This window comes from Lontra canadensis, unplaced genomic scaffold (assembly GCF_010015895.1).
Source record: "Lontra canadensis isolate GAN:19392208 unplaced genomic scaffold, GSC_riverotter_1.0 scaffold43, whole genome shotgun sequence".
Taxonomy (NCBI): domain Eukaryota; kingdom Metazoa; phylum Chordata; class Mammalia; order Carnivora; family Mustelidae; genus Lontra; species Lontra canadensis.
In genome coordinates this window covers 13,752,405-13,777,381 of record NW_022631037.1, presented here as the reverse complement: position 1 = coordinate 13,777,381, position 24,977 = coordinate 13,752,405, and the positions used below count along the sequence as shown (strand labels likewise).

Sequence of the window (24,977 nt, the reverse complement as noted above, 5' to 3'; positions counted from 1 at the left end):
CTGCCAAGCAGGTGCTTGGCCGGATGCAGGGCTCTATCCCAGGACCCTGGGATCATGAACTGAGCCAAAGGCAGACGCTTAACTACTGAGCCACCCAGGCGCCCCTAGGACTATTTTCTTAATTTAGCCCCTCTGGCTATTTTTTAGTCCAAGTACCAAGGTAAACAAATTACCACCAAAATAAGACATCTGTTCTGATGCCTTGCTGAGCCTTCCATTGGCATCCCGTTGTTGGCTCCCAGCCTGCTAGAGTGGGGTACTGGTTCCACTGGCCCTTAGCTTTCTAAGGGGGCCCGAGAAATTTGGGAACTGGATTTGGCAGGATCAACACCACAGTGTCTCCCAGTTCCAAGACACAGCTCTGCCCTTGCTCTCAGCAGAGGCTGTTTCTAGAAGATAGACAAGTCCTGGCTTTTTCATCTCTGGGGTCTCAGAAACATCCAAATTTCTTGGGAATCTGGGAAATTCAAGTGCCATCACTAAACTCAGCCACACTTGCCTTTTTACATTTTTTTTTTTTAAGAAGATTTTAAGTAATCTCTACACCCAACGTGGGGCTCAAACTTACAACCCCAAGATCAGGAGTCACATGCTCTACTGAATGAGCCAGCCAGGGGCCCCAGCTGCATTTAAATATAGTCTTAAGATACTTGGAGGCCCAAACCTAAGGCTCTGAAGACAAAGTCCTGGGAGAATGACATAGAAATTATCCAGCTTTCTCCCTGATTTGCTGTCTTCTGTTCTCTCTTAGAACATGTCAGTAAAGAGTCTAGGAGATGATCTGGCCTTCAGCTCAGCCTCTTCCAAAACATCTTCCCTTTCCCCTCCTTTGTGAGCTAGGCAGGAAGAAGCCATTTCTGAAGTTTAGGATTAACAAAGGTGAGATCGGGTTGGTGGCAGCTTCCTCTGGCTCCCCGCTCAGCACCACCTCCCTCCCACAGGGCCAGATTGTTGGGAGGCCCTCCAGCAGGTTTTGCAGTCCCAGCGCTCAGGGCAGGGAGAGAGGAATTATGTCGCTGCCTGCTTTTTTAGTGTAACACTAAATACATTGCAGAGTGGCCTATGGGTGGCTAAGTCCCAGCCTTAGAGAGAGTGGTATGTGGCCCTCGTCCTCCCCACTCCCTTCCCAAAGCAAAAGCAGCTCCAAGAGTAAGGGAGACGGGGAGACCTGTTCCTAGTTGCCAGTGAGCAATGGTGACAGCTCTGGGGCTGGCTGGGCTTCCAGCCTAAGGACAGTTTCCTTTCCTAATTCTTGGGAACTCATGTGACACTTCAGAGGGTAGTGGGCCTAGCAGGGGAGGCCACCCCACACCTGCACATTCTTCCTCCCCCTCCCCCATCCCTCAACACAACCAGGCCAATCACACAGGCTGTGGGGCCCAAACCTCCACCTGCAGGCAACTGCCATCCAAGGGCAAGCAGGGGGACAAGGACCTGTGTCCCTTCCCTCACCTCCCATTCCCTAGCACCCAGAGTTTGAGGAAAAGCAGAGAAGAGAGCTCAGGGAAGGCCAGGAATGCTGAGGGCTGGTGGGGGAGTGAGCGGGGCTGGGGATACCAGTTCTGGCTGCAGAGCATTCCCGGTCAGACAGTTGTTTGCATAAAAGCCAAAAGCCACTGCACCTGGGGTGGGGAGGCCCTCTGGGGAGGTACTCCCTGGCTTGGGGGAGAGGGGGAAGGAAGGTGTCATGGAAAGTCCCTGAAGGACACGGGGTGTTGAATTTGCTGCGGTTTTGTTTTTAACTCTGTCCTGACCTGTGAAGTAGGCAGCTGCCTCCCTGCCCCCCCCAAATAACAGATCTTCCCCCAGAAGAACATGAATTTACCCAAGGAAAGAGCACTGCAGTGGAAAGTATGGAGGTTAGAGGACCTGTGGGTGATGTAGGCTGCCCCCCTTCCCCAGGACTGATGGGGCAGGAAGCCCTCCAGCAGTCTTTCCCATCACCACCCCGCCCCTCAGGCCCCCTAGAAGAGCTGCCTAGTCAAATAAACCACAGCCCTGGGGGCGGCTGGTGGGAACTAGGGGGGGCAGATGCCACCTCCTCCCCAGGCTTGTCCTTCCACCATGTCAATCCCCATCCCACCCCCACTGGATTAGTCTCAGCACCTCAACCTCCCTGTCACTCACAGGCCCTAGCCACCCTCCCTAGACTCTTGGGGTTGGGGAGAAGGGTACAGACAGGGTCAATGAATAAAGCAAATGACAACCCGGTGCAGACTCCAGCTCAGTGTCTGGACTCCTGGCTTCCAACCCCAGCCTTGTCACTCTCTCGGTGACCCTGGACACTTCCATTTCCCTCTCCCGGCCTTAATTTTTCCCTGGAACTGGATCTCTGAAGTTCCTTCCAACGGAGACTAAGCCTGGCCTCAACCCCCAGGCTCCAGCCAGGCCTTTCCTCTAACTCCAGAAAGAAGACGATAGAAAGAGGGTCCTGTGCCCTCCCCCTTCTCTCCCCATCACACTCAGGCACTGAGGGAGGTGGGGCCCTGGAAGCAAGGGTTATGGCGGCCTATGATCTCCCCAAGTGGCCACGTTGTAAACCATTCTATGAAATTCCAATCCTGGCCCACAGGAGTCTGGGGGACGGGGAGGTGACAGTGGAATTGTGGCCTCCGAAAATGGGCACGGAGCCTGGGTCTTAACTCCCGGCCCTGGCCTCTCTTAGGTTCTCTGAATTCTGCGTGGACTCAGACACCAGATTCCCGGGTTGAGAGTGCCCAGGCGAGGATAGCGAAGGCCAGGCGGAGGGGGAAGGGGTGCGGTGCGAGGTGGGAGCTGAGGGGGGTGTGAGGGGAGGGGCAGCTGCACTTCTGAGAAACAGCTCGGGCGTCTCAGCAGCCCGCAGCCTAACCCCCTGCCTGCGGCTTCACAGCTCGCTCCTCCTGCCGCCCACGCCGCTCGGGGCCTCTCCGGGGGTCGACAGCCCCCGCGGAGGCGGCTGCTGGGGAGGAGCGGCAGCTCCGGGGACAGCGTGGTGGAACCCGTGGGGTGGGGGTGGAAAATGCAGGGAGGCATGGGGCGCGTGACACCCGGGGGTAAAAAGCCATCCCCCCTCTGGGGTCCTGAGCGCCAGCCCTCCGCACGCCTGTGTGTCTCCCCCCCCACCTCCACCCCCACCCCAGATGCTGTCCCTTCACAGCGGGGTAGGATCCAGAAGTGAAACTGCTCCGGGTCACAGCCCAGCGCCACCGCTGCGCCCCGCCCCGCCCTTCCGGGCACTGCAGCCCCGCAGGATCTCCCAGGGCTCAGGCGACTGCCGGGAGGAAACTGGGGGAGGGGAAGGGGAAGTGCCCCGCGGGGCAGTCTGCAGAGCGCGGCCTTCTCTCCTGGGGGTGCCCGCGCGTAACCACGAGTGGGAACCTCGAGAGGCGTCGACCTGCTCAGCGCGAGCCAAGGGGCGGCGCCTGCACTTCCCGCCACGGCCACTGGGTGTCACTGCCGCCGCGCGGCTGAGAGGCTCGGGCGCCGTCAGGAGGCGGGGGCGCGGGTCCCGGGGAACCAGAGCGCCCGGCCCGAGGCGCCCACCAGGTCCTGCCCGGCCTTCGCCGTTGAGGCCCCGAGAAGCTTGGCTGCGGCGCTCAGGCATCCCTCCTCGCCTGGCGTCCGGAGGCCCCCACGCAGCCCACCAACTCGAGTGAAGAACAACCTAACTCCGTGCCCCGCGACGAACGGGCCCACGGCTGTGGCGCCACGCGAGCCTCCTTCCTTGGGGACCGGGGACCGAAGCGCGTACTCTGCGGCCCCCGAGCGCGCCCCCTGGAGAAGCGGGCCGGACTTACCCCGCGCCCGCAGCCCCTAGACGGCTCGGCGCCCTTCCGTCGAGCAACCGCGCGCAGGCCGCAGAGAGAAGGGAGCCCAGGGGCGGGCAGCGGGGGCAGGGCCCGTTCCGCACGTGCTGGGGGACCCGAGCGACGGCGGGATCCCCACTCCGACTCCTGCCTCATCCGACTCAGGTCTCGCCTTACTCTCGCCTTACTCGTGCCGCTGCCCTTCCCACCACCACCGCCAGGCCATTCCTTAGCTGTTGTGGGACGTGGTGGCTCAGCTGGGAAGAAGAGAACCAAAAGGTGGGAACCTGTATCGGGACTGATGGGTGTTAAGAGGGCTGGGAGGGAGGAGATGCCCTGGCATCCTTTGAAAAATCGCTCTTGTGTCTGGTAGGAATACCAACTTCTATCACGTCCTGGATCTACCTCAGGGCCGAGGTGTTCAGGTAAACGTAGAGGAATACGGCCTTCGCAGCAGTTCTGTGGAGATGCAGGTGACCTCCCAGCCTCCCTCAGTCTCCCCTAAACCACTCCAAGATAAACCTGATCCAAGTAAAAGCAAACTTCCCACCATGAAAACGCAGCTCCAGCTAACACCCCTCCAGGTATCCAGCAGAGAAAAACCTGCCTCTTCCTCAGACCAGTTACAGCCCTCCTCCCATAGGGCGCTAGCTACCATCACAGCTCACCCCACAAGGGACTGAATTTCAGACTTCCTTAAGGCCCGGTAGGGCACAATCCATCTCAGCCCAGATAGTACCCCCACTTCCCAACACCCCTACCCATATGGAGATCTTGGAGAACCCCTGGGGACCAGCCTCAGCCCCCAGGGACTCCCATTCTGTGGCTCTAGACTCCAGTCTGCAACACCAACTTCCCCAAGATCCTGATGTCTTTTCCCTCCTTGCTCAACTCCCTGCCCCAGCTGGAAGCTGAGAATCCTCTGTCCTAAGAAGTCACACTGTGCACCTCACTCCCTAGCCCCAAAGCTAAGGTTCTGCCAACAGCATGGGACAGGAAAACAGACTCTGCCACAGACCCCACCTCTGTGTGATTGGGCCCTCTTTTCTGTCTGCTAGACCAGTCCTATAGTCATGGAAGCCTTTTTTCCAACTATACCATGAAGGCGAACTACCATATACAAAGGCAATGCTCTCCCCAACCTCACCCCAACCTGCCTCCCAACTCCTGCTGGAACCTTTGGACTGCAGAAAGACAGTAGAAAACTGCTTATGTAGACGTTTTGGAAGAAAGGATCCTTCTGAATAGCCTTGGTCTCTCTTGCCTATCTCCTTTTCTTCTTTCCTCCCTCCCTCCTCAGGATGCCTGGCACTGGGCACAAGGAAGGAGCCAGGCAGGATCACTGACCCAATGTTGAACCCACCACTGGCACCAGGATGCCCTCCACCCATGAACTTGGAGTCCGTGTAGATTTCACTGAACAGGATATCTGGGGATCAGTGAAAGCATCAATTGTCCAGAGCTTTGTCTGTCTGGATGTCCCACCTAGGGCATCCCGGGGGAGGTGGGCTTCCCTAGAATCATGCTCACCTGTTCTCAAAGTCCACAAAGTTGCCAGTAACCCTCCCTGCCCTCCACACTTGACCAGGCAGGGAGGTCAGCCCTGTGGCCGCATCCTCCTACAGGCCCGGGGTGAGCCACATACCCTGGCTCCAGGCTCACACCAGTCATAATAGCCCTAAGAGCTGGTGTCCAGGATGTGCTACAGACCATTTCCGGCCAGCCCCTGGATAGGGGCCCTGTGTCACCCCCTGTCAAAGCCTGGCTCCCCCTCAGGGAGATGACAGGGAATCTTCTTTTTTTTTTTTTTTTCCAAAGTCTTTTTCTGATTTCTGAAATGTACTTTAATAAGTACATATACTTTTGGGGCGCTGGGGTGGCTCAGTGGGTTAAGCATTTGACTCTTGATTTTGGCTCAGGTCATGATCTCAGGGTCATGAGATCAAGCCCCGCATTAGGCAGGCTCTGAACTCTGGGCTGAGTCTTCTTGAGATTCTCTCTCTCCCTCTCCCTCTGTCCCTCCCCCTGCTCTCTCTTTCAAATAAAATCTTTTTTTTTTTTTTAAGATTTTGTTTATTTATATGACAGACAGAGATCACAAGTAGGTAGAGAGGCAGGCAGAGAGAGAGGAAGGGAAGCAGGCTCCCCGCTGAGCAGAGAGCCTGATGCCGGGCTCGATCCCAGGACTCTGGGATCATGACCTGAGCCAAAGGCAGAGGCTTTAACCCACTGAGCCACCCAGGCACCCCTCAACTAAAATCTTTAAAAAAAAAAAATCACATACACTTTTTAAAATCAAACCCAATAACTTGATACTGAAAAGACAGTTTGTTAGGTGCTGGTCTGTATGTTCTCCACAAGGCCCCTGCTGCCCTCCCAGCAGCCCAGATTCCATCATATCCACAAGCCTCCACTAGCCACACTGCAGCTGTCCTTGGAAGTCCCTTCTGCCGTCTGGCCTCTATGGGTCATGCTTCAGCCTCTTTGGCAGTAGAACAGCAGCCTTCCCACGTCTTCAGAGCTGGGGAGTCTTGTCCTGGGTCCTTCTGCAAGCTGATCTTGAGGGGCCCTTGTCCCCCACATTCTCGGCGGTTGCCTCTCCTCCAAGAAGTCAGAGATCTCAGCCACCCAGCGAGGACGTTCATCTGTTGATTGCCAGTGTGCTGCTCAGGGTCAAGCCAGCTGCCTCCTCAAAGGGTCTGCAGTGGTCCAGGTCCTTCACAGTAGCCAGCACTAAGAACAGAGGTGGTAGGGGCATCTGGGTGGCTCAGTGGGCTAAGCCTCTGCCTTTGGCTCAGGTCATGATTTCAGGTTCCTGGGATCAAGCCCTGCATCTGGCTCTTTGCTCAGCAGGGAGCCTGCTTCCCCCTCTCTCTCTGCCTGTGTCTCTGCCTACTTGTGATCTCTCTGTCAAATAAATAAATAAAATCTTAAAAAAAAAAAAAAAAAAAAGAACAGAGGGGGCAGAGAATGAAGGGCAGAGAAGGGCTACGTTCTACAACCTAAAGCTGGGCGGAGTCTGACCTCTGCCTCTAACTCCATATAAGACCTCAGGTGGGTCACGCTTTTTGAGCCTCAGTTTCCTCTGCATGAAGTGAAAACGATATCTGTGCCACATACTCTAATTAGCTGATTGACATAGAAGGCCATTGTCCCCTGACTGGTGCCTCAGGCTATGAAGAGACATTGGGCTCTGTTTTTATACAGCTTAAATCCCTGGACATGACTCATTCTGGCCCCTTTTCTCCCACCCCAGCATGGACCCCTAGCACCCACACCTTAGAAGGGGACCTGGGCATCCCTGGCCAGTCACATAGCCAGCACCAGTCAGCTCAGGCCCAAGGAGGAGCTGGTGATGGGATGGTTCTGGAAACCATGGCAGGCAGCAGGCAACAGGTTGCTCTGGTCCCTGCTGCCTGAGGGAGTCCTGTTAACAAGAAACAAAACCTGTACCTCTCTCATGCCTGGCCGCAGTAATTTCTTCAGGGTAAGTCCCCAGAAGGTTCTAAGCTAGAGGGTGGATGAGGCCTATCTTCCCCCCTCTGTCTGACAGGCCTGGCTCCCCAGCCCCAAAGGTTGGGGGTGAGAAGCCTGGCCCAAGGGCTGGCTGTGGTGGCTGGTCCTTCTCAGGGTCATCTCAGGGCAACCCCCTCCCCCCCAGCCAGAGACCAGAGCTACAGAGAAGGGAGGGGCTCTCCAAGGGAAAACACCCCCACCCCTCCTCCCCATCCCCACCCCCGCAGGCCACTTAGGAATTCCACCTGGAAGTCAGCCAGGCAGGGGCAGCAGAACAGCCCAGACCTGTATTGGGTTGAAATCCTGGCTCTCCCACTAACTGTAATTTGGGGCAGGTCTCGCTGAGCCATCAGGTTCCTCACCAACAAAACAGGATACCACCACCTCATGCCCAATCTCAAAGATTCGGGGAGAGATTTCTCCATTAAAAATTTTTTGTATTACAGAATTTTCAAGCTGACACAAATTTAAAGAATTTAATGAATCCCTATGTACCCATCACCCAGCTTCAACCATTATCAACTTATGGCAAGCCTATGACCATATTCACATCCCTAACCTTGGGGTTATTTTAAAAAGCAAAGCAAAGACATCATTTCACCTATAAGTACCTCAGAATGAATCTCTCAAGGATGAAGACTTAAACACATACACACGCACACACAAATACCATTATCACCCCTTGAAAAGTTAACCATAATTCCTTAATATCATCAAATATCTCATCAGAGTTAGAATTTCCCCCGATTGCTCATAAATGTCTTTTACAGTTAGCTAGTTCAGATTTGAATCAAGCAAGGTCAACACATTACACGTATGGCTGAATTTCTTGAGATCTAGAGATTCCCCATCTTTTCTTGTAATTTTGTTGTCAAAGCTGGGTTCTCTGCTCTGTAGTTTCCTAGTCTGGATTTGGGTAATCGTATCCCCGTGTGTCATTTCACATGTTCCTCTGTCCATTTTTTTCTGATAAACTAGCCGCTAGATCCAAGGGATGAGACTGAGGTTCTACTTCTTGGCAAAAATAATGCCTAGTTGGAGCTCACGTGTCTGGAGAGGTCTTCCTCTGTGATTTAAAGATCAAATGGCAAGTCCAGGTGTTGCCAGTTTGAGTCATTTTAAAGCTCTCCTGTCACCTAAGAGCAAAACCTGTAAAATGTTTTGACAAAACTCTTTTTAGACTGTAACAGACCAACATGGGCAGTGGGGAGAGTCCAGACCCTACAGGGTCCATCTGGGCTTGTATTTTGGAAAGATTACTCTGGATGTTGGAGGGTGGGTTGGAGAGGGAAGCAAGACTTAAGAGGGCTGAGTGTTGTGGGGTCCCGTTTATATGGCCTTCTAGAGGGAGCAAACTATAAGGACAGAAAGTAGGAGGGAGGGGCACCTGGGTGGCTCAGTCAGTTAAGCGTCTGCCTTTGGTTCTGGTCATGATCTCTGAGTCCCAGGATCGAGCCCCACATTGGGCTCCTGGCTCAGCAGAGTCTGCTTCTCCCTCTGCCCCTCACCCCGCTCTCGTGCTCTCTCTCATTCTCTAATTAAAAAAATAAAATCTTTGAAAAAAAAGAAAGCAGGAGAGAGAGGAGTTGATGTGGGGTTCATGAGGACTTGGGAGAGGTGTTGGGCCATGTATCCGGATAGGGGTGGGAGATTCCTAACTTCGTGTTTGTCAGGACTCATCTGAACAGTCAGCCCACAGGACTTCCTTTAGGGCCTGTCAGGAGATGGCACCTGGATGACAGTCCCTCATACATGCTTTCATTCACTGGAGACTCCGATGACCAAGACCACCCTGTTCTCAAGAAACGTCCAGGCTGGAGGACATGTGGTCCCAGCCATCTGACACATTTGCCAAGGCCTGGTGCCCCCATCTCCTACTCCCCTGCTCCACTCCACTAGCCAGGTCTTGCCAGACAGAACTCACGGATGTATCAAAAAATAAGCTTTATTGACACTCATATAAAACAAAGCAGATCAACTGGCCTCTCAGTCTGTACAAAGTTGGGGGGGGGGCTAAGACCACCTGGGCTGCCCCATTTCTCCCATAATGCCCTGCCCCAGGGCCGAGCCCAGGAGCTCCGTGGAGGGGAGCCCCCACCCCCAGTGCCTTTTCTTGAGAAGAGAGGTGGGGGGTGAGGCAAGGGCGCTTGCTGCCTGAGGGAGAGGCAATGGAGCAAAGCAGACCGCCCTCTCCGGGGAGGGTTCCCCTCCCGAGCTTCTGTGCCCTGGAGTCTGCTCCACACGCGCCCGGGCGGCCAGAGGCGGGTCACAGCGCCACACGGGTGCAGCAGTGGCGGAGCACGCAGGGCAGGATGCCGCGGTTCAGCTGGTGGAACTCCACGAGCTGCAGCAGGTCGGTGAAGCGAGTCTGGCCGTCGTCCATGCTGAAGTAGAGGCGGCCCTCCTCCTCGCTCTGGGGGACAGCCAGAGGGGACAGCAGGTCGGGGGAGGTGCGGGGGCGCAGGCATCTCCCCGAGAGACCCCAGACACACGGTGGGGGCGGGGGGAGGAGCTGGGGAGCTGCTCCAGGGGCTTGAGGAGGAGGACGGGGATGACTCACCGGGAGGATAAGATAATGTTTGACCTTTTGCAGGTGGCACAAGGAGAGGACAAAGCCCTGTGGGTTCCGCTGACTCTCTCGGACCAGGAACAGGCTGCCAGGAGACAGGGCAATGTCACCTGAAGACCCAGAGCTGCCACCCCGACACAGGGTCCCTCCTATCCCTGGGTCTGTTTTCCTGCTCAGCCCTGCCCCTTACCCGTCTACCAGGCCCTGCTGCCCGATAAGCCGCTGGCTCTCCTCTCGGGAAATGCGTCCGTGAAACCAGGGCTGGGTGCGGTGGATGGCTGGAGTTGGGGAACGCAGAAGGGCAGTCACTTTGGAGAGGAGACCCCCCCACCCTAGCCACCCCCACCAGGAATGCTCAAAGAAGCCATGGCAGCCCCCGCCCCTGAGGACACTGGGTGCTCACCCACCTGCACTGAGGCTCGTGCCCGAGCCTGGGGTGGGCAGGCTGAGACGGTGGTTCTTCTGTAGAGCAGTGGGGGACATAGGGGATCAGGGCGTGACTGGGGTATGACCCAGCACCTCGAGAATACAGAGCTCCTTTCCGCACCTGGGGACCTCCCTTACGCCCTTCTTCCTCCCATGCCACGGAAACCCACAAGGAGGGGGGCACCTGGGTGGCTCAGCCAGTTCAGCATCCAACTCTTGATTTCGGCTCAGGTCATTGATCTCAGGGTGGTGAGATCAAGCCCCGAGTTGGGCTCCATGCTGACTATAGAGCTTGCTTAAGAGTCTCTCTCTCTCCTGCTTCCTCTGCCCCTCCCCCTTCTTACACACACACACGGTCCCCAGGACAAACATGCAGATGGCTGTGGGCCCCTCACCCTCCAGGCCTGGGCCTCCTCCAGGGCTGCACTCAGAGCTTCCCGGGGGTTCTCGATGACACGCCCAGCATGGCCAGAGAAGTCCATGGCCACCAGGGTGTTATCAGAGACACTCCTCTGTAGATGGGACAGGATGTGGAGGAGTCAGAAGAGCGCCCATGTTTCCCCAGGATGGGGCCTGGGTGTCCAGGCCCAGCTAATGCCCCCGTGCACACTCACCAAAGGTGGAGAACCCATACAGGACGGGCGCAGGTGGCGGGACTGGGCCTGCTGGTAATTCTTATACAGCTGTGCCCCATACTTTGGGGCAGAGGGAGAAAGAGAGCCTGAGGTCAAGCAGGTGCTGGGGACGGGGCTGTGAAACCCCCCTGACACCAGAATGCCCCAAGAGCAAGACTATCTCTGCCGTGGATAAGGAGCTTTCTGAGGCCAGAGCCAGGACTCAGCCTTGGCCCGGGCATAGTGAGAGAGCAAGGCTACAGCACTCCCTTGTTCCTGAGGGCAGAGCTACTCGTGCAAAAGGGATCTGGAGGGTGAGGCCCACCTTGAAGAGGCGGAAAGCTGCTAACCAGCAGCCACGGCTCTGCTCATCCTCACTGCAGAAGACCCGAAGCCCCTTGTGGCCATTTCGAAGCTTGTTGGGCTGTAGGAAGGGGAAACCAGCGGGTCCCATATCTGCCATTAGGACCAGATGTCTGTCTCGGAGGGGCAGGGCAGGGTACAGGGAGAGGCGTCTGGGTGTCCCAGATGGAGTTCAAAAGCCCTAGGTGGGATCCTGGGGCCTGAGCCGCTCCCATTCCCTCCAAGGCCCAGCCGAGTCTTTACCTTGATACAGAAGCCAAAGTCGGTGGGCATCCCATAGAGCTTGCGGCCCTGGGTCACCACATACACGTTGGACTCATTCACATCTGCTATATACTGCAGGTGCCTCGGATCCTAGGCAGCATGGGTAGGAGGGACCTGTTACAGGCAGCCCCTGTCCCCCTAACTGCTGTCCCCGTAAACCAGCTGGGGAGATTTCTGAGAGGGGCAGAGAAGTGCCCCAGGTCACACAGCAAACAGAAGGAGAGCCAGGATTCAAACTCAGTCTTCACCTGCCTTTCCCACTACTACCTCCTGGGGTAGGTGAGCCAGGAGGGAAAGAGGAGCAGCGGAGGGTCTCGGGGCACAGGGGGAGAAAGATCTAGGCGTTCCAGGAAGGGAAGAGACAGCTCCGGGGCTGACCCCAGGGGCTGAGGCTGTCAACCCTCAAGACTTCACCTTGGAGGGGCGCTTGGGTGGCTCAGTGGGTTAAAGCCTCTGCCTTCAGCTCAGGGCATAATCCCCACATCCGCTCTCTGCTCAGCAGGGAGCCTGCTTCCCTCCCTCTCTGCCTGCCTCTCTGCCTACTTGTGAGCTCTGTCTGTCAAATAAATAAATAAAATCTTTTAAAAAAAAAAAAAGACTTCACCTTGGAGGTGCCCTTGGTGGAGTAGTAGAGGCCAGACCGGCGCAGGAAGCAGAAGAAGCGTTTCCAAAGCTTCCGTCCTGATCCCCGGAGCTGCAGGAAGCCCTGGATCTCTGGGAAGCTGCCTGCATTCAGGAAGTTCTGGGGCCGGAAGAGAGCAGGAAGAGGGTGAGAGGGTGAAAGGCCAAGAGGGACACACATACGCACACGCACACGCACACACACGCACAGGCCTTCAGGAGAGAAGCCGTACAGCATACATTTATTGTCCCATTTCACAGACAAAGAAACTGACAGTCAGCCAGGAAAAGTGACTTGTCCAGTCACTGAGCACTGCGCTAGACTCTCCACCACACAGAGGGGAGGCAAAATGCTTAAGGGCCAAAAAACCAATAGGGGGTCCTGGGCAATCAATCATAAGTATGCCACGGGATGGGGGTGTCCCTTTACCTGGATGAGGTCTTCGTGGGATATGCCTGTGTGTGCGTCCACACAGCTGGAGACCATCTTTTCTGGGAACAGGGTGTGCTGGGGGGAAAGCAGTCAGGAGTCAGGGGTCAAGGAACCAGGGTGGGGATCGGGGTGTCCCAGTGCCCAGAGCCCCTTCCCACACACTCACTGGAGAGCTCTTGAACAGTTCATACTTGGCGAAGTTCTTCCGGAAAACAAAGCGGCTGTCTCCACCAATGGGCCAGGCAGCCTGCACTTCCACCACGGACTCGTGGTCCTCCAAGCCCCGCTCTGGGGTCAAGGGCAAACGGCAGGGGTTGGCGGAGACCAGACGGGCACCTGCCTAGCCCAAGGTGCGAAGCATCGCCTCCCTGTCCAGACAGCCCCTGGCACCCCAGCTCACCCAGTGCTAGGTGGGGGTGGCACTCCACCAGCCCCCAGTTTTCATCACTCAGGGCACGAGCTCGCTGCACCAGCATCTCACAGACATAGCGGGCTGTAGCGCCCGCCGCCACCTCCACAGACCGGCAGGCCCCATCCTCGCTGTACACCTTTACTACCTGCAACCCAGGAATCGCCAACAACTCGAGGAAGGGCGAGGGTGGTTCCTTCCCTTCCCCTGCCTGCTGTACCCACAGGGACCCCTGACCAAATCCGCCCACCTCTATGGGAGCGGCACCGTATCCACCCCAGTCCCACAGCACCCCCATATCCCTGCCTTCTCTCTCCCAAGACAACTCACATGGGGGCAGCTGGCGTCTCGAGGGGGCAGCCCCCTGGCACTGGAGGACCCTCCAAGAATGGGGGTCTGTGAAGGAGGACTGCAGAGCTCAGGGAAGGGGTTGGGGATGGAGGGCAGAGAGGTCGCCCGCAGCTCCTCCTCTCGAAGAAGATTCCTGGGGCCCAAGAAAGGGGGGAGGAGAATTTGCGGACTGCAAGCTTCTGCCTTACCCAGCACTGAACCCCCCCCAACCCCGACCACCACCAGCCCCTCCTCAGCTTCATCCACCCATTGTACCTGGTCGGAATGGGCAGAGGCTGGGACCTCTTCACCTCCCCAGGAAGAGGGGCATCGGGAGGCGGGGGAGTCCCAGGAGGGGTCCCAGGGGCCAGGTACAGGTCTTCTGGGGAGCTGCTGAGCTGAGGTGGAGACAGACCCAGCTCCATAACATCTGAGGGAGAAGAGGGGGCTGAAAGCAGCCGCTCTTGTGCCCTTGTCCCATAGAGAGGGACCAAGAGGACCCAGATGTCCTGACATCACATAGCTGCCAGGGTGCCCCTCGGAGCTGACACAGCACCTTATCGCTCCCCCTCTAACTGGAGTTTTCCTGGAGCTTTTGGGGAAGGGTAGTGTGAGCCCGTTTGCAAAAGGGGACACCAAGTTCCTGAGAAGGAAGCATTCTTGCCCCGGTCACAGGTGAGTCAGGGAGTGGAACTCAGTGTTTGGACTCCAAGTCCAGTGCTCTTCGGTCAGCGCCACGTTGCCCAGGGGTAGAGCTAAGAGGGTCCCCCCACCACAAGCCCAGCAGCGGCAACAGACTCCGTGTGCCACAGACTGTGTGACTCTCAGTCTCCGAGCATGCCCTAAGCATGGGGCATTCACTCCTCTGGGCTCTGCCCCAGGTTTTTCCAGTGCTTCGTTGCCAGACCTAGTTGCCAGAGCCTGTTGTGGCAACGCCTGCCCAAGTGCTGAGTGATGCGCAGAAGGGGAGAAGGAGGTGGGAAAGACAGGAACCAGGAGGGCAAGAGGCAGGCTCAGCTGCAGGGAGAAGGACAGGACTAGCCTGGGGGGGAGGCCATCCCCAAGCAGCCCCCAAACTTTGGTTACCCTCTCCAGATTCCTCCTGCCCAGTTTTCTTAAAGCCCCAATGCCCAGGCCACCTCCTCCAAGCAGCCTTCCTGGATTTTCCACTTCCAGACGGAAGGGCTCCTGCTCTGTACTGTGCTGTGGCCTCTGTGCCAATTCCATGCACCTGTCTTATCCACCCACTAGTCTGGAGCCACCCAGCACCCCTAGGCAGGGCCAGGGTCCTACCCACATCCTATCGCCCACAGGTACTGCATAGGCACCTACAACAAGTAAGGACAGGAGAGCTGGGACAAAGATGCCCACTGGGGACAGAGGCAGCACAGGCCCCTCCTCCACAGGAAGCAGGACCCCTCCCCCTGGCTGGAACCTCGGAGGACCTGGGAGAACTGGAGACCTAGGCCAGTGCTGTTAGGCTGCCTGCAGCACCTGGCACTGACCCTCCAGGATGGGGCAGGCCCCTGACCATTAAGTGAGGGGATTTGGGGGACAGGTGAGTCAGGGTGGGGCGGGACACCACTGCCTGGGGCTCTCTATTCAACTTTGACTCATCTGCATGACTTCCTGACTTAGGAGAAACACAAACAGCCCTGCCTCTCTACCCACCTCTCTCCCCTCCCACCCCCAACCAACCAGGCTGGGAAGAACAGGGGGGAGGGGAGAGAGGTGGCACAAGGCAGGGATGGGCGAGGGGAGGAGAAGGAGGATGGTGGGCCCTGCAGCTCCTCTGACATCATTTTTGCCTCCCCACCCCTGGCCCACCTCCAGTCCAGGTGGGACCTGCAATCTGCCTTTCCAGGTCCCATAGTCACCTAGTCACCTCTCAGTCCGGGAGCCCCCCTCACCCAAGGGGAGAAAAAAGGCCTGGCCTGGCTTCAAAGGCCCAGCTGGAGCAGAGCCAACCTCCCAGTGATGCCCTCACTCACCCAAAAAAACCATGTAGTGCTCCCTATCCTGTCTGGGGCCTACCAGGCTTTCATTCTGCTGCCGCCCACTCCTACCACCCAGGCCACAGTGGGCCCAGAGGACTCATCTACGTCAACTGTGGGGGGGGTGAGGTCCTCCCAATACACTCTCTGGGATGTCCCAGCCAGAGGGGTACTACCAGAGCAGAAGTAGCAAGACACCCAAGAGAAAGACACAGACAGATGAGAAAAAGGCCAGGAGGGTAAGGCAGGGAGGGGGCTTAGGGGGCTCAGGGGGCTCAGGGTCCTGCAGGGGAGGGGGGGCGGGAAATGCAAGACACACCCAGCAGCAAACATCAAGTCTCCAGCACATCAACAAGGCACAATGTCCCAGCTCCCATCCCCTCTACCCTGGGGTCACCAACCCTGGTGACTTCACTCCAGGGAGACGGGGGGGGGGGGGGGGGACACGACGACACGACACGGGACACCCAGAGAACAAAAGTGGGGTCCTACTCCATCCCAGAGGGAAAAGGAATCAGGGCAGTGTTTGGGCAAAGAAATGGGAGATTTAAATCAGAATCAGATTAGAATCTGGCCTCAGAGGTCTGGAGGACCAGTGAAGACTTGGGTTTGGCCTTTTGATCCCACCTTGCCTTCCAGACCCTTCTAAGGCAAGAGAAGAGTGGGGCATTTAGAACCAAACAGATGGGATGGGAGGAGAACCGGGTCCTAGCTCTGGGGCCCGGGGAACACTCTCCCAAGAGTCCTGACCCTTTCAAACGGGGCCCCTAGGAAAGCTTCTGTGGAAGGAACCGACCCCCAAGATCTCAGTCCCCTCAACACTAGGACTCCAAGTCCAGGCTTCCCCAACCGCCTCTCCTGCCCCGCGGCTCCAGCCCCACCCTCTTTCCCGCCCTCCCAGCCTCCTGCCTCCTTGTTTACTTCCTGAATCTCGCCCCACCTGGCTGGCCCCAAGGGCGGGTGGCAGGGCCCAGTATTAAGGGCCCTTGGAAAACAAGGCCACCTCCGTCGCTAGCCAGGGGAGGGGCTGGCAGGGCTGAGGCCTAGGCGGGGGACCAGCAGGTGGCGGGAAGGCCCCGGTCCAGCCCAGCACTCCACGTCCGCCCGCCCCCATCGGAATTTATGGGGGCGGGGGGGGGGTGGTTGGAAGGTCCAACCTTGCGGGAGTTGTGAGCTTGCAGGGCCCAGGTAAGGAGGCGGGAAACCCCTAGATGACCCGGAGTTGGGAGGAGGGCCCAGGACGCTGAGGCCCCGCCCACTCCCTAACTCTGGAAAAAAACGCCCAATGGGAAAGGCGGGGGGGCGGGGGGGGGTAGGCTTTCTTAAAGTTTAATTTGGGAAGAATGCTAGATTGTGTCTGTGGAGTTAATCATTACAGACTGCTTGCCTTCTTGGAGGGCTCCCCCAGCACGATCGGAGAGGGGAGGGGGCGGAGAGGGGAGAGCAGTCTAGGACAGGCCGACGAAGAGGGGCCATTCTTGAGGGGCAGTAGGGTTGGGAGGCCTTCCAAGGGCGGACAGGTGCATTCTCCATCCCCGCGGTATCAGGGAGATCCAGACTCGGGTCTTTCTCCTAACACTGCCCCCTGCCCCCAAACACGCACACACACACTTTCCCTAGTCCCCGCTCCGCCGCAGACCCCCAGCATCCAGACCTCTAGCCTTGCAGCCTTCATTCCGACGCCAGGAAGGACCCCGGGGCCTGCCCCGCCCCCACCTCCCCTTCCTAGGGCAGGGCCCTGTATTCTGAGCAGGCAAACAATCCCGAGACCGAGCTCTAACAATTTAGGAGATCCCTCTCCTCGGCTGCCCTCCAAATTGGAGGGTGCCCCCCGCCCTTGCGCGGAGACGTCAGTCTTTGGTAGAGTCTTGGGAAAACCTCAAACGGGTAACCTCAGGCTGAGTCAGGAATGCCTCTAGGCAGCCCTGGGTGCTCAGGCCCCCTCCTAGCTCTTTTTCTGGGAAGGTGGGGAGGGACTAGTTTCAGCGGGAAAGCTGCGTCTCCCCGAGGAGAGGATCGGAGATCTTTCTTCCCCATCCCCATCAGCTGCTTTGTCCGGGCGCAGGACGGAGGCGGGCTACAGGGAGGAAAGGAAGGAATAAGGAAGACAGGAAATGAGAATAGGGAAAGACTGAGGGCAGATGGTGAGGAAGGGGCGGGATATGGGCGATTGGAGAAAAAGAAAGCGAGGTGGCCAGAACAACACAGCAGGAGGCTGAATCTTTAAACATTGACCCCGGACCTGCTGCTGCTCCCACCCTCAAGACGAAGTGCCCCCTGGGTCCTTACCTGGACCCTGGGCGTCGGAACACTTGGCTGGGGCCACAGGTTTAGGGAGGGAGACGCCAGGCCCTTAACTACCTGTCCCCCTCCTGCCCCCGCCCTTGGCCTGACATCATGGGTGGGGGGGGAAGGAGGGGGGAGTCAGGCAGCCGCCAACCGCCCACCTGGGCAACCTGCCAGCTCCTGGCCCTGACACGGGCACAGCCTGGGGCGCTGGGGCGGCCGGGGGTGGGAGCAGGTTGTCGGCTGGGACCGATTTTGGTCACCTTACCTGGAGGGCCCCAGCAGAAGTGGCAGGACACCGGGTACAAAGTCCGGTTCTGTCTTGGGACCCCAGACACCTGGACTTGATTTCAAATCCACTCCTTCTTCTTTACAGGTGGCAGGAGGGTGTCCCGACTTTGGACGTAGAATGAGGGTTGGGGGGAGGGAGAGCCCTGTGTGTCCAAGCTCCTGGCCCAAGGAAACTAAAATTATCTTGGGCAGGTGGGGGCGGGGCCTGGGGAAGAATCACGGGAGGAGGAACCAGAGGAGGAGGGGCGGGACTCCCTGACACTACACGCTGGCTGGCCGGGATTGTTTTTGCCCTTCTTAGCCCGGCGGCGGCAGGTGCCCGGGGAGAGGCGGGGAAGACGGTGGAGCTGAGCAGCCTCAGAGTGAAGATCCAGAGTCCTCGTGATGTGGGAGGGAGGGACTGGGGGCCCTTCCCCATACTCCTCACCAAATCAGGTCTGCTCATTGGCCAAGCCAGAGGGCCTGTCTGGGCCTCTGGGTCCCACCTGATGGGGGCAAAGAGCACTCAGCCAAAGAGGGAAGCCTACCAGAAGGGTGTCCAGGAACAGGGGCTGCTCCTTGACCTCCAAACACAGTCTGGCTACCCAGCCTGCACCCTGGCCCTCAGAGGCACCCAGGGAGATGTTCTCCCTTCTTGACTTTTTTTTTTTTTTTTTTTTTTTTGACAGAAACACAGCGAGAGAGTGAACACAAGCAGGGGGAGTGGGAGAGGGAAAAGCAGGCTTCCCGCCAAGCAGAGAGCCTGATGTGGGGCCCGATCCCAGGACCCTGGGTCCACGACCCTAGCCGAAGACACACGCTTAACAACTGAACCACCCAGGCGCCCCGAAGTTCTCCCTTCTTTGCAAAGTCCAGGGTCTCAGCTTCTTCTGAAATCCAAGGGGTTATACAGGGTCTCATGGTAGGAGGAATGATCTAGGGAAAGCTCTGGCCAGGTGCCAGGGGACTCCCCTTTGAGCGATCACTTTAGCTCTCTCCTCCAGCATTAGGCAAACAGAAGGGTCAGGGAGAGGGCCTGGAAGGGCGCAGATCAAAGGCAGTAGCCACCTCCCAGCCTCAAGTGGGTGACAGTTGGGTAAACAAACAGTCCTTAGAGTGATAAGCAGTCTGCCCTGAGGTACCATCAAGGAGTGGCTCGAGCCTCAACTTTCCCCAAATGGGGTTTTCCTAGAAAAACCAGTATGAGTGGACTAAGCAAAGAAGTGGGGGAGGGGGCGAGGTCACCTGGGCCTTGGAGCAGCAGCTTGTGCAAAGCACAGTAGACAACTCACTCAAAGATTCCTTCCTTCATTCAGTAATATTTGTTAAGTACCTACTATAGGCAAACCCCATGCATGGTACTGGGGAAAAAGCAGGGAGCAGCAAAAACAGACCCTGGCCTTATCCTCGTGCAGCCCAGTTGGGGAGACTGATGTTAATAGAAAAATCCCATAAGGGGCTCCTGGGTGATTCAGTCAGTTATGTGACCGACTCAGGTCATGATCTCAAGAGTTGTGAGATCGAGCCCTGTGTTGGGCTCCATGCTGGGTGTGGAGCCTGCTTAAGATCCTCTCGTTCTTGGGACGCCTGGGTGGCTCAGTTGATAAGCGTCTGCCTTCAGCTTGGGTCAAGGTCCCAGGGTCCTGGGATCAAGCCCCATGTTGGGCTCCCCGCTCCAAGGGAATCTTGTTCTCCCTCTCTCACTGTGTCTCTCTCTGTCAAATAAATAAATAAAATCTTCAAAAAAAAAAAAAAAAAGATTGTCTCATTCTCCCTCTCCTGCCCCTCCCCCTCTCTAAAAAAAAAAAAAAAGACACACAAATAAGAAATGACAGGTGACCAGTATGCTGGGAGAATGACTCACCCGATGAGTTGGGGAACCTTGTCTGTGGAAGTGACAAGTGAGCAGAGGGGAAACTGGAGCAGGGAGAAGGGTGGGTGGAATGAGGGGTGTTCCATTCACGATGAGGAAACAAGTGCCAAAGCCCTTATCGGGAGGGGACATGGCATGAAAAGGCACAGTGGGGTTGAGAAGGAAAGAGAGGAGGCCACACAGCTAAGCTCGGGCTGGTGAGGAGAAAGGCAAGTGCTTTGGACTCAGCTGTGTTTCTCAAAGTGTGGCCGGGGACCACCTGCCTCCACATCTCCTTAGGCTTGTGTAAAAAACAGATCCCTGGGCCCCTCCCCATCTACTGAATCTCAGTCTCCAGGGCCAAGACCCAGGAATGTGTGGTATTGACAAGCCCTCAGGTGGTTAAACCAGGTTTAAGAGCCATCCATCCTGTCTGTCCAGACAGTCAGGAACTATGGGTCGAGGCCAGACCCTGCAGTGGCTCTTCAGGCACAGAAAGGCAGGCAGATTTATATTTTGAAAAGATCACGCTGGATGTTGAAGGATGGGGTTAGAGAGGGAAGCCGGACTCAGAAGGCTGAGTGCTGTAGGATTCTATTTATATGGCTTTTGGGAGGGGGTGGGACTATAAGGACAGAAGAGAGATTTGGGGTCAGGGAGGAGGGAGACGGGTTGACAGCAAAGGGAAGGGGACTTGTGAGGAGGTAATGGAGCTGTTCTATATCTTGGTCATGGTGGTAGGTACACAGTTCCATTAGGACTCACAGAAAAGTACACTCAAGAGGACAAATTTTATGTATAAGTTATATTTGAACTTTTAAAAAGATTTTATTTATTTTTTTTTGAGAGAGAGTGAGAGAGCATGAGAGAGAAAGATCATAAGCGGGGGGGAGGGTTAGAGAGAAAAGCAGACAACCCGCTGAGCAGGGAACCCCATGCGGGACTCGAATCCCAGGACCCCAGGGTCATCACCTGAGCCGAAGGCAGATGCCCAACAACTGAGCCACCCAGTCACCCCAGATTAGTCTTTTCAATAAATAGTTCTGGGACAATCAGCTCTCCACCTGCCAGAAGATGAGCTTAGATCCTTACCTCACAATCTACAAAGATTAACTCAAGATAGATCATAGACTTAAATGTAAGAGCAAAAATAAAATGTCTGAAGAAACTATGGGAAAAAAACCTTCTTGACCTTAAGTTAGGCAGTGATCTTAGATACAACAGCAAAAGCACAACTGACAAAAAAAAAATCAGCAAATTGGACGTCATCAAAATTTAAGTTTTTTGCACTTCAGTAGACATCACTATTAAAAAAAAAAAAAAACTTGTTGGGATGCCTGGGTGGCTCAGTTGGTTAAATGTCTGACTTCCGCTCAGGTCATGATCCTGGGGTTCTGGGATCGAGTTCTGTATGGGGCTCCCCACTCAGCGTGGAGTCTGCTTCTCCATCTGCACATCCCCCCTGCTGGTGATCTCTCCCTCTCTCTCCTACGCACTCTCTTTCTCAAATAAATAAATAAAAATCTTTTTAAAAATGGCAAAAGAGGGCGCCTGGGTGGCTCAGTTGATTAAGTGACTGCCTTCAGCTCACATCATGATCCCGGAATCCCTGGATCGAGCTCCATGGGAAGTCTGCTTCTCCACTCTCATGCTCTCTCTCACTCTCTCAAATAAATAAAGAAAAATTTTTTTTAAAGATTTTACTTATTTATTTGAAAGAGAGAGAATGAGAGAGAGAGAGAAAGAGCATGAGAAGGGGCAGGGTCAGAGGGATAAGCAGACTTCCTGCTGAGCAGGGAGCCCGATGCAGGACTCCATCCCAGGACTCCAGGATCATGACCTGAACCGAAGGCCGTTGCTTAACCAATAGAGCCACCCAAGCACCTAATAAAGAAAATGTTTTAAAAAAAATGTTTAAAAATGGGCAAAAGATTTGAATAGATGTTTTTCTAAATGAGAGCCATGGATGGCTAATAAGCATACGAAAATATGCTCAACATCATTAGTCATTAGAGAAATGCAAATTAAAACCACAATGATATACCACCTCACACCCACCAAGATAGCTATAATCAGAGACAGACAATAAGTGTTGACAGGGATATGGGTAAACAAATCCTCATATATTGCTGGTGAGAATGTAAAATGGTACAGACATTTTGGAATAACAGTTTGGCCGTTTCTCAAAAAGTTAAACATAAACTTACCATGCAACCTAGCAATTCTACTCCTAGAGAAATGACAACACACATAACATACAAAGACACTTACATGAACGTTCATAGCAGCATTATCCGAAATAGCTAAGTACTGGAAACACAAATGACCATCAGCTGGTATCGAATAGATCAGCAAAAAAGATGGTATATCTGTACAATGGGATACTGTTCAGCAACCAAAGAGAGCAAACAGCCCCATTGCTACAGCGTGGATGAACCTCAAAAGGTTTAGAATGAATGAAAAAAGCCAGAAGCGAAAGACCACATATTATAGCATTTACATAAAATGTCCAGAAAAGGCAAATTTATGGACAGAAAGCAGACCAATGGTTGCCTAGGGTTGGAGCTGGACGCTGGACTGCAAACAAGCAGGAGGGACCTTTCTAGACTGATGGAAAGGTTCCGGAACTGACTGTAGTGATGGTGGCACAACTCTGGAAATCACTGAATTTTTTTTTAAATTGCATTTTTAAAAAAATTTATTTATTTATTTTAGGTGAGGAGGGGCAGAGAGAGAGTCTTAAGCAGACTCCTCGCAGAGCACGGGTCCTGCCACGGCGCTTGATCTCAAGACCCTGAGATCAGGGCCCTGAGATCACAACCTGAGAGGAAAGCAAGAGTTGGTAGCTGAAATGACTGCGCCACCCAGGAGCCCCCCAAAATTCATGATTTGAAGGGATGGTAATAATGTAGGTGACCTGTTAGGATATTATGGTATATCCCAGGGACTCCTGGGAGAAAAAAGGCAGCAAGACAGCCTCCATTTTCAGAGTTCCAAAAGAGAAAAATGCCAGCCCAGGCCAGGATGAGATGGGGGAGGTGCAGGAACCGGGCAGGTGTGACGGGAGTGCAGAGCCTAAGGAGTGGGAGCCCCAAAGCCTTAGCTTCCAGACTGCAGGGGAGAAGCAGTCACTGTCCCCGACTGTGCCTACAGCTTTGGAGGTTGAGTCTGAAGCACCCGAGTGTTGAACTATGGGGTGGTTTAAAACGCCATCAGTATGTTAGCAAGAAACAGCAACCATCCCATAACATCAGCCAACCCCAAGCCCTGGATCCACTTGCCCCATCACTTTCGCTTCCTTTTGTAAACTGGAAAGCACTAAGATATTTCATGAGATTATATGAAGCCGTGACGTCCAACGGACACGAGATGCCGGGCAAGTCCAGCGCTCTGAGAACCCGGGCCGGGCAAGGTGGTCAGGACCAGTCCATCCACCCCACAGCCCTCAAACTGGGGATAGGGTCAAAACGCAGCAGCAATCGCGGCCTGCAGGGGGCGCCCGGACGTAACGCGCGGCCCGCTCCGCCCACTGGCCCCGCCCCGTCACGTGCTCGCGGCGTCGCGTCACACCCGGAAGCAGCGGCTGAAGCAGTCGGGAGCAATGAGCGGGGAGCCGGGGCCGACGTCTGAAGCGCCCCCTCCCGGGGAAATTGAACCGGGTAGTGGGGTACGCATCGTGGTGGAGTACTGGTGAGCGTTTCCAGCCCGTGGGGTGTCCGGACCGAACGGGGGTGGGTCCACGGGAGGCCCCTCTTCCGAAACCCGGGCAGAGCCCAAGCATCTTGTCCCTAGTGAACCCTGCGGTTTTGAGGCGACCTACCTGGAGCTGGCGAGTGCCGTGAAGGAGCAGTATCCTGGCATTGAGATCGAGTCGCGCTTGGGGGGCACAGGTGAGGCCCGCAGAACACCTGCTGAGTCAGTGTTCTAAATCTCTACTCTCCCACTTTCTAGCCCTGGAACTGGCTGTTTTATATAGTGTCCAGCAGTGTCTGGCACAGAGTAAAACGTCCAACCAACTCGAGGCCCCTTCCAAAGGTGAGGGCGGGGGACACAGATGAAGCCTGTAGGGAAAAACGGGGTGAGACTGCAGAAGTGTAGGGTTGGAGGGGAGGGAGCCCTTCTTTGAATTATGAACCCAGAGTTCAGAGGACACACAGGTAACTCCTCCCTGGGGTTCCTTTGGCTTGAGTCGGGGTGGGAGAGCCTCTCCTTACATGCCTGTTGTCAGCATACAGTTCATTCTTTTATTTAATACCAGGTGCCTTTGAGATCGAAATCAATGGACAGCTGGTGTTCTCCAAGCTGGAAAATGGGGGCTTCCCTTATGAGAAAGATGTGAGTATTTACAATGTCAGGAGGCCCCGGTTCACCCTTCCCCTGCAATGGATCATTCCATTCCACCTCTGCCCTCTAGCTCATTGAGGCCATCCGAAGAGCCAGTAACGGAGAACCCCTAGAAAAGATCACCAACAGCCGTCCTCCGTGCGTCATCCTGTAACTACACTTGGTTGTGGGTTCCTGCTCAGTTTTGGGACCCAAGCCATGGTCTTCTGTCTGGTCCTGCTGAGGGCTCCCCACTGCCTCTTTTCCCTCATCTGGGTCCTGGTAAGCTAAAAGACTCTGGCCTCCACTTTGTCCCTTTGGATACCAAGAGGGAATAGAAGCTGTGGTGGTCTTGCGGATGGGAGAGAGACCTTCTCCATGGACATTTCTACAGCCGCCTTATACCCCCCTTCCCAGGATCAGTGCTCAAGTCTGCTCCCCACTCCAGCTCAGCTGTACCGGTCAAATGCCACCACAGTTCTAACTCTACCTTCCACTAGCCCTGGGCAATGTCAGCTATTGGCAATAAAGTGGCACTGCAAACACCTGTACCAGACTAGTGTGTGTGTTTATGTTTGGGGGGGTTTGGTAGCATAGAGGCCTGCCCAGCCTTTATACCACCAGGGTGGCTCTGCTGAGTGGGTGGGCTTTTTTGGGACAGTTACTTCTAGTTCAATGATTTCCTCACTCATAGCCAAGGCAAGGAAAACGAGTCACACAGTACACATTGCCTCTCCCCACCCCCCCCAAGGGGAGGAAATAACCCCCATTCCGGTGCATGGCCTTAGGAATTCATTATTTCTAAACCAGAATGATCTGGTTGTTAAAGGGCTCTCAGATTAAAATCCCAACTTGAAGATTCCATCCCCCCAACCCAAAACCCAGGAAACAGGAGGATAGGCTCCTCATTCAAGCTTTC

The 24,977-nt window shown here is 55.5% G+C and overlaps 2 protein-coding genes across 2 annotated transcripts; one reads left to right on the top strand and one right to left on the bottom strand.

Annotated features, from left to right (window-relative positions):
- Positions 1 to 9,549: 9,549 nt before the first annotated feature.
- Positions 9,550 to 17,704, bottom strand: GRB7 (growth factor receptor bound protein 7). Its single transcript, XM_032871514.1, has 15 exons — positions 17,617 to 17,704; positions 13,610 to 13,763; positions 13,334 to 13,487; positions 12,995 to 13,151; positions 12,761 to 12,882; positions 12,592 to 12,669; positions 12,145 to 12,282; positions 11,520 to 11,630; positions 11,239 to 11,337; positions 10,914 to 10,994; positions 10,695 to 10,811; positions 10,281 to 10,335; positions 10,064 to 10,151; positions 9,865 to 9,958; positions 9,550 to 9,717 (listed from the first exon to the last, which is right to left on the bottom strand). The coding sequence occupies exons 2-15, from the start codon at positions 13,756 to 13,758 to the stop codon at positions 9,571 to 9,573; spliced, it is 1,590 nt and encodes a 529-aa protein (XP_032727405.1). The 5' UTR covers positions 13,759 to 13,763; positions 17,617 to 17,704; the 3' UTR covers positions 9,550 to 9,570.
- Positions 17,705 to 23,283: 5,579 nt separating this feature from the next.
- MIEN1 (migration and invasion enhancer 1) lies at positions 23,284 to 24,612 on the top strand. The gene is made up of 4 exons (XM_032871513.1): positions 23,284 to 23,425; positions 23,528 to 23,625; positions 23,994 to 24,070; positions 24,150 to 24,612. Exons 1-4 carry the CDS (start codon positions 23,337 to 23,339, stop codon positions 24,231 to 24,233), a joined length of 348 nt encoding a protein of 115 aa, XP_032727404.1. The 5' UTR covers positions 23,284 to 23,336; the 3' UTR covers positions 24,234 to 24,612.
- The last annotated feature ends 365 nt before the right edge of the window (positions 24,613 to 24,977 follow it).

Coding starts and splice junctions, on each gene's coding strand:
- GRB7 (XM_032871514.1), bottom strand. CDS start 13,758: ATGGAGCTGGGTCTGTCTCCACCTCAGCTCAGCAGCTCCCCAGAAGAC. Junction 13,488..13,609: donor CCTCTGCCCATTCCGACCAG/GTACAATGGGTG, acceptor CTTGGGCCCCAG/GAATCTTCTTCGAGAGGAGG. Junction 10,812..10,913: donor GTATGGGTTCTCCACCTTTG/GTGAGTGTGCAC, acceptor TCCCATCTACAG/AGGAGTGTCTCTGATAACAC.
- MIEN1 (XM_032871513.1), top strand. CDS start 23,337: ATGAGCGGGGAGCCGGGGCCGACGTCTGAAGCGCCCCCTCCCGGGGAA. Junction 23,426..23,527: donor CGCATCGTGGTGGAGTACTG/GTGAGCGTTTCC, acceptor TCTTGTCCCTAG/TGAACCCTGCGGTTTTGAGG. Junction 23,626..23,993: donor GTCGCGCTTGGGGGGCACAG/GTGAGGCCCGCA, acceptor ATTTAATACCAG/GTGCCTTTGAGATCGAAATC.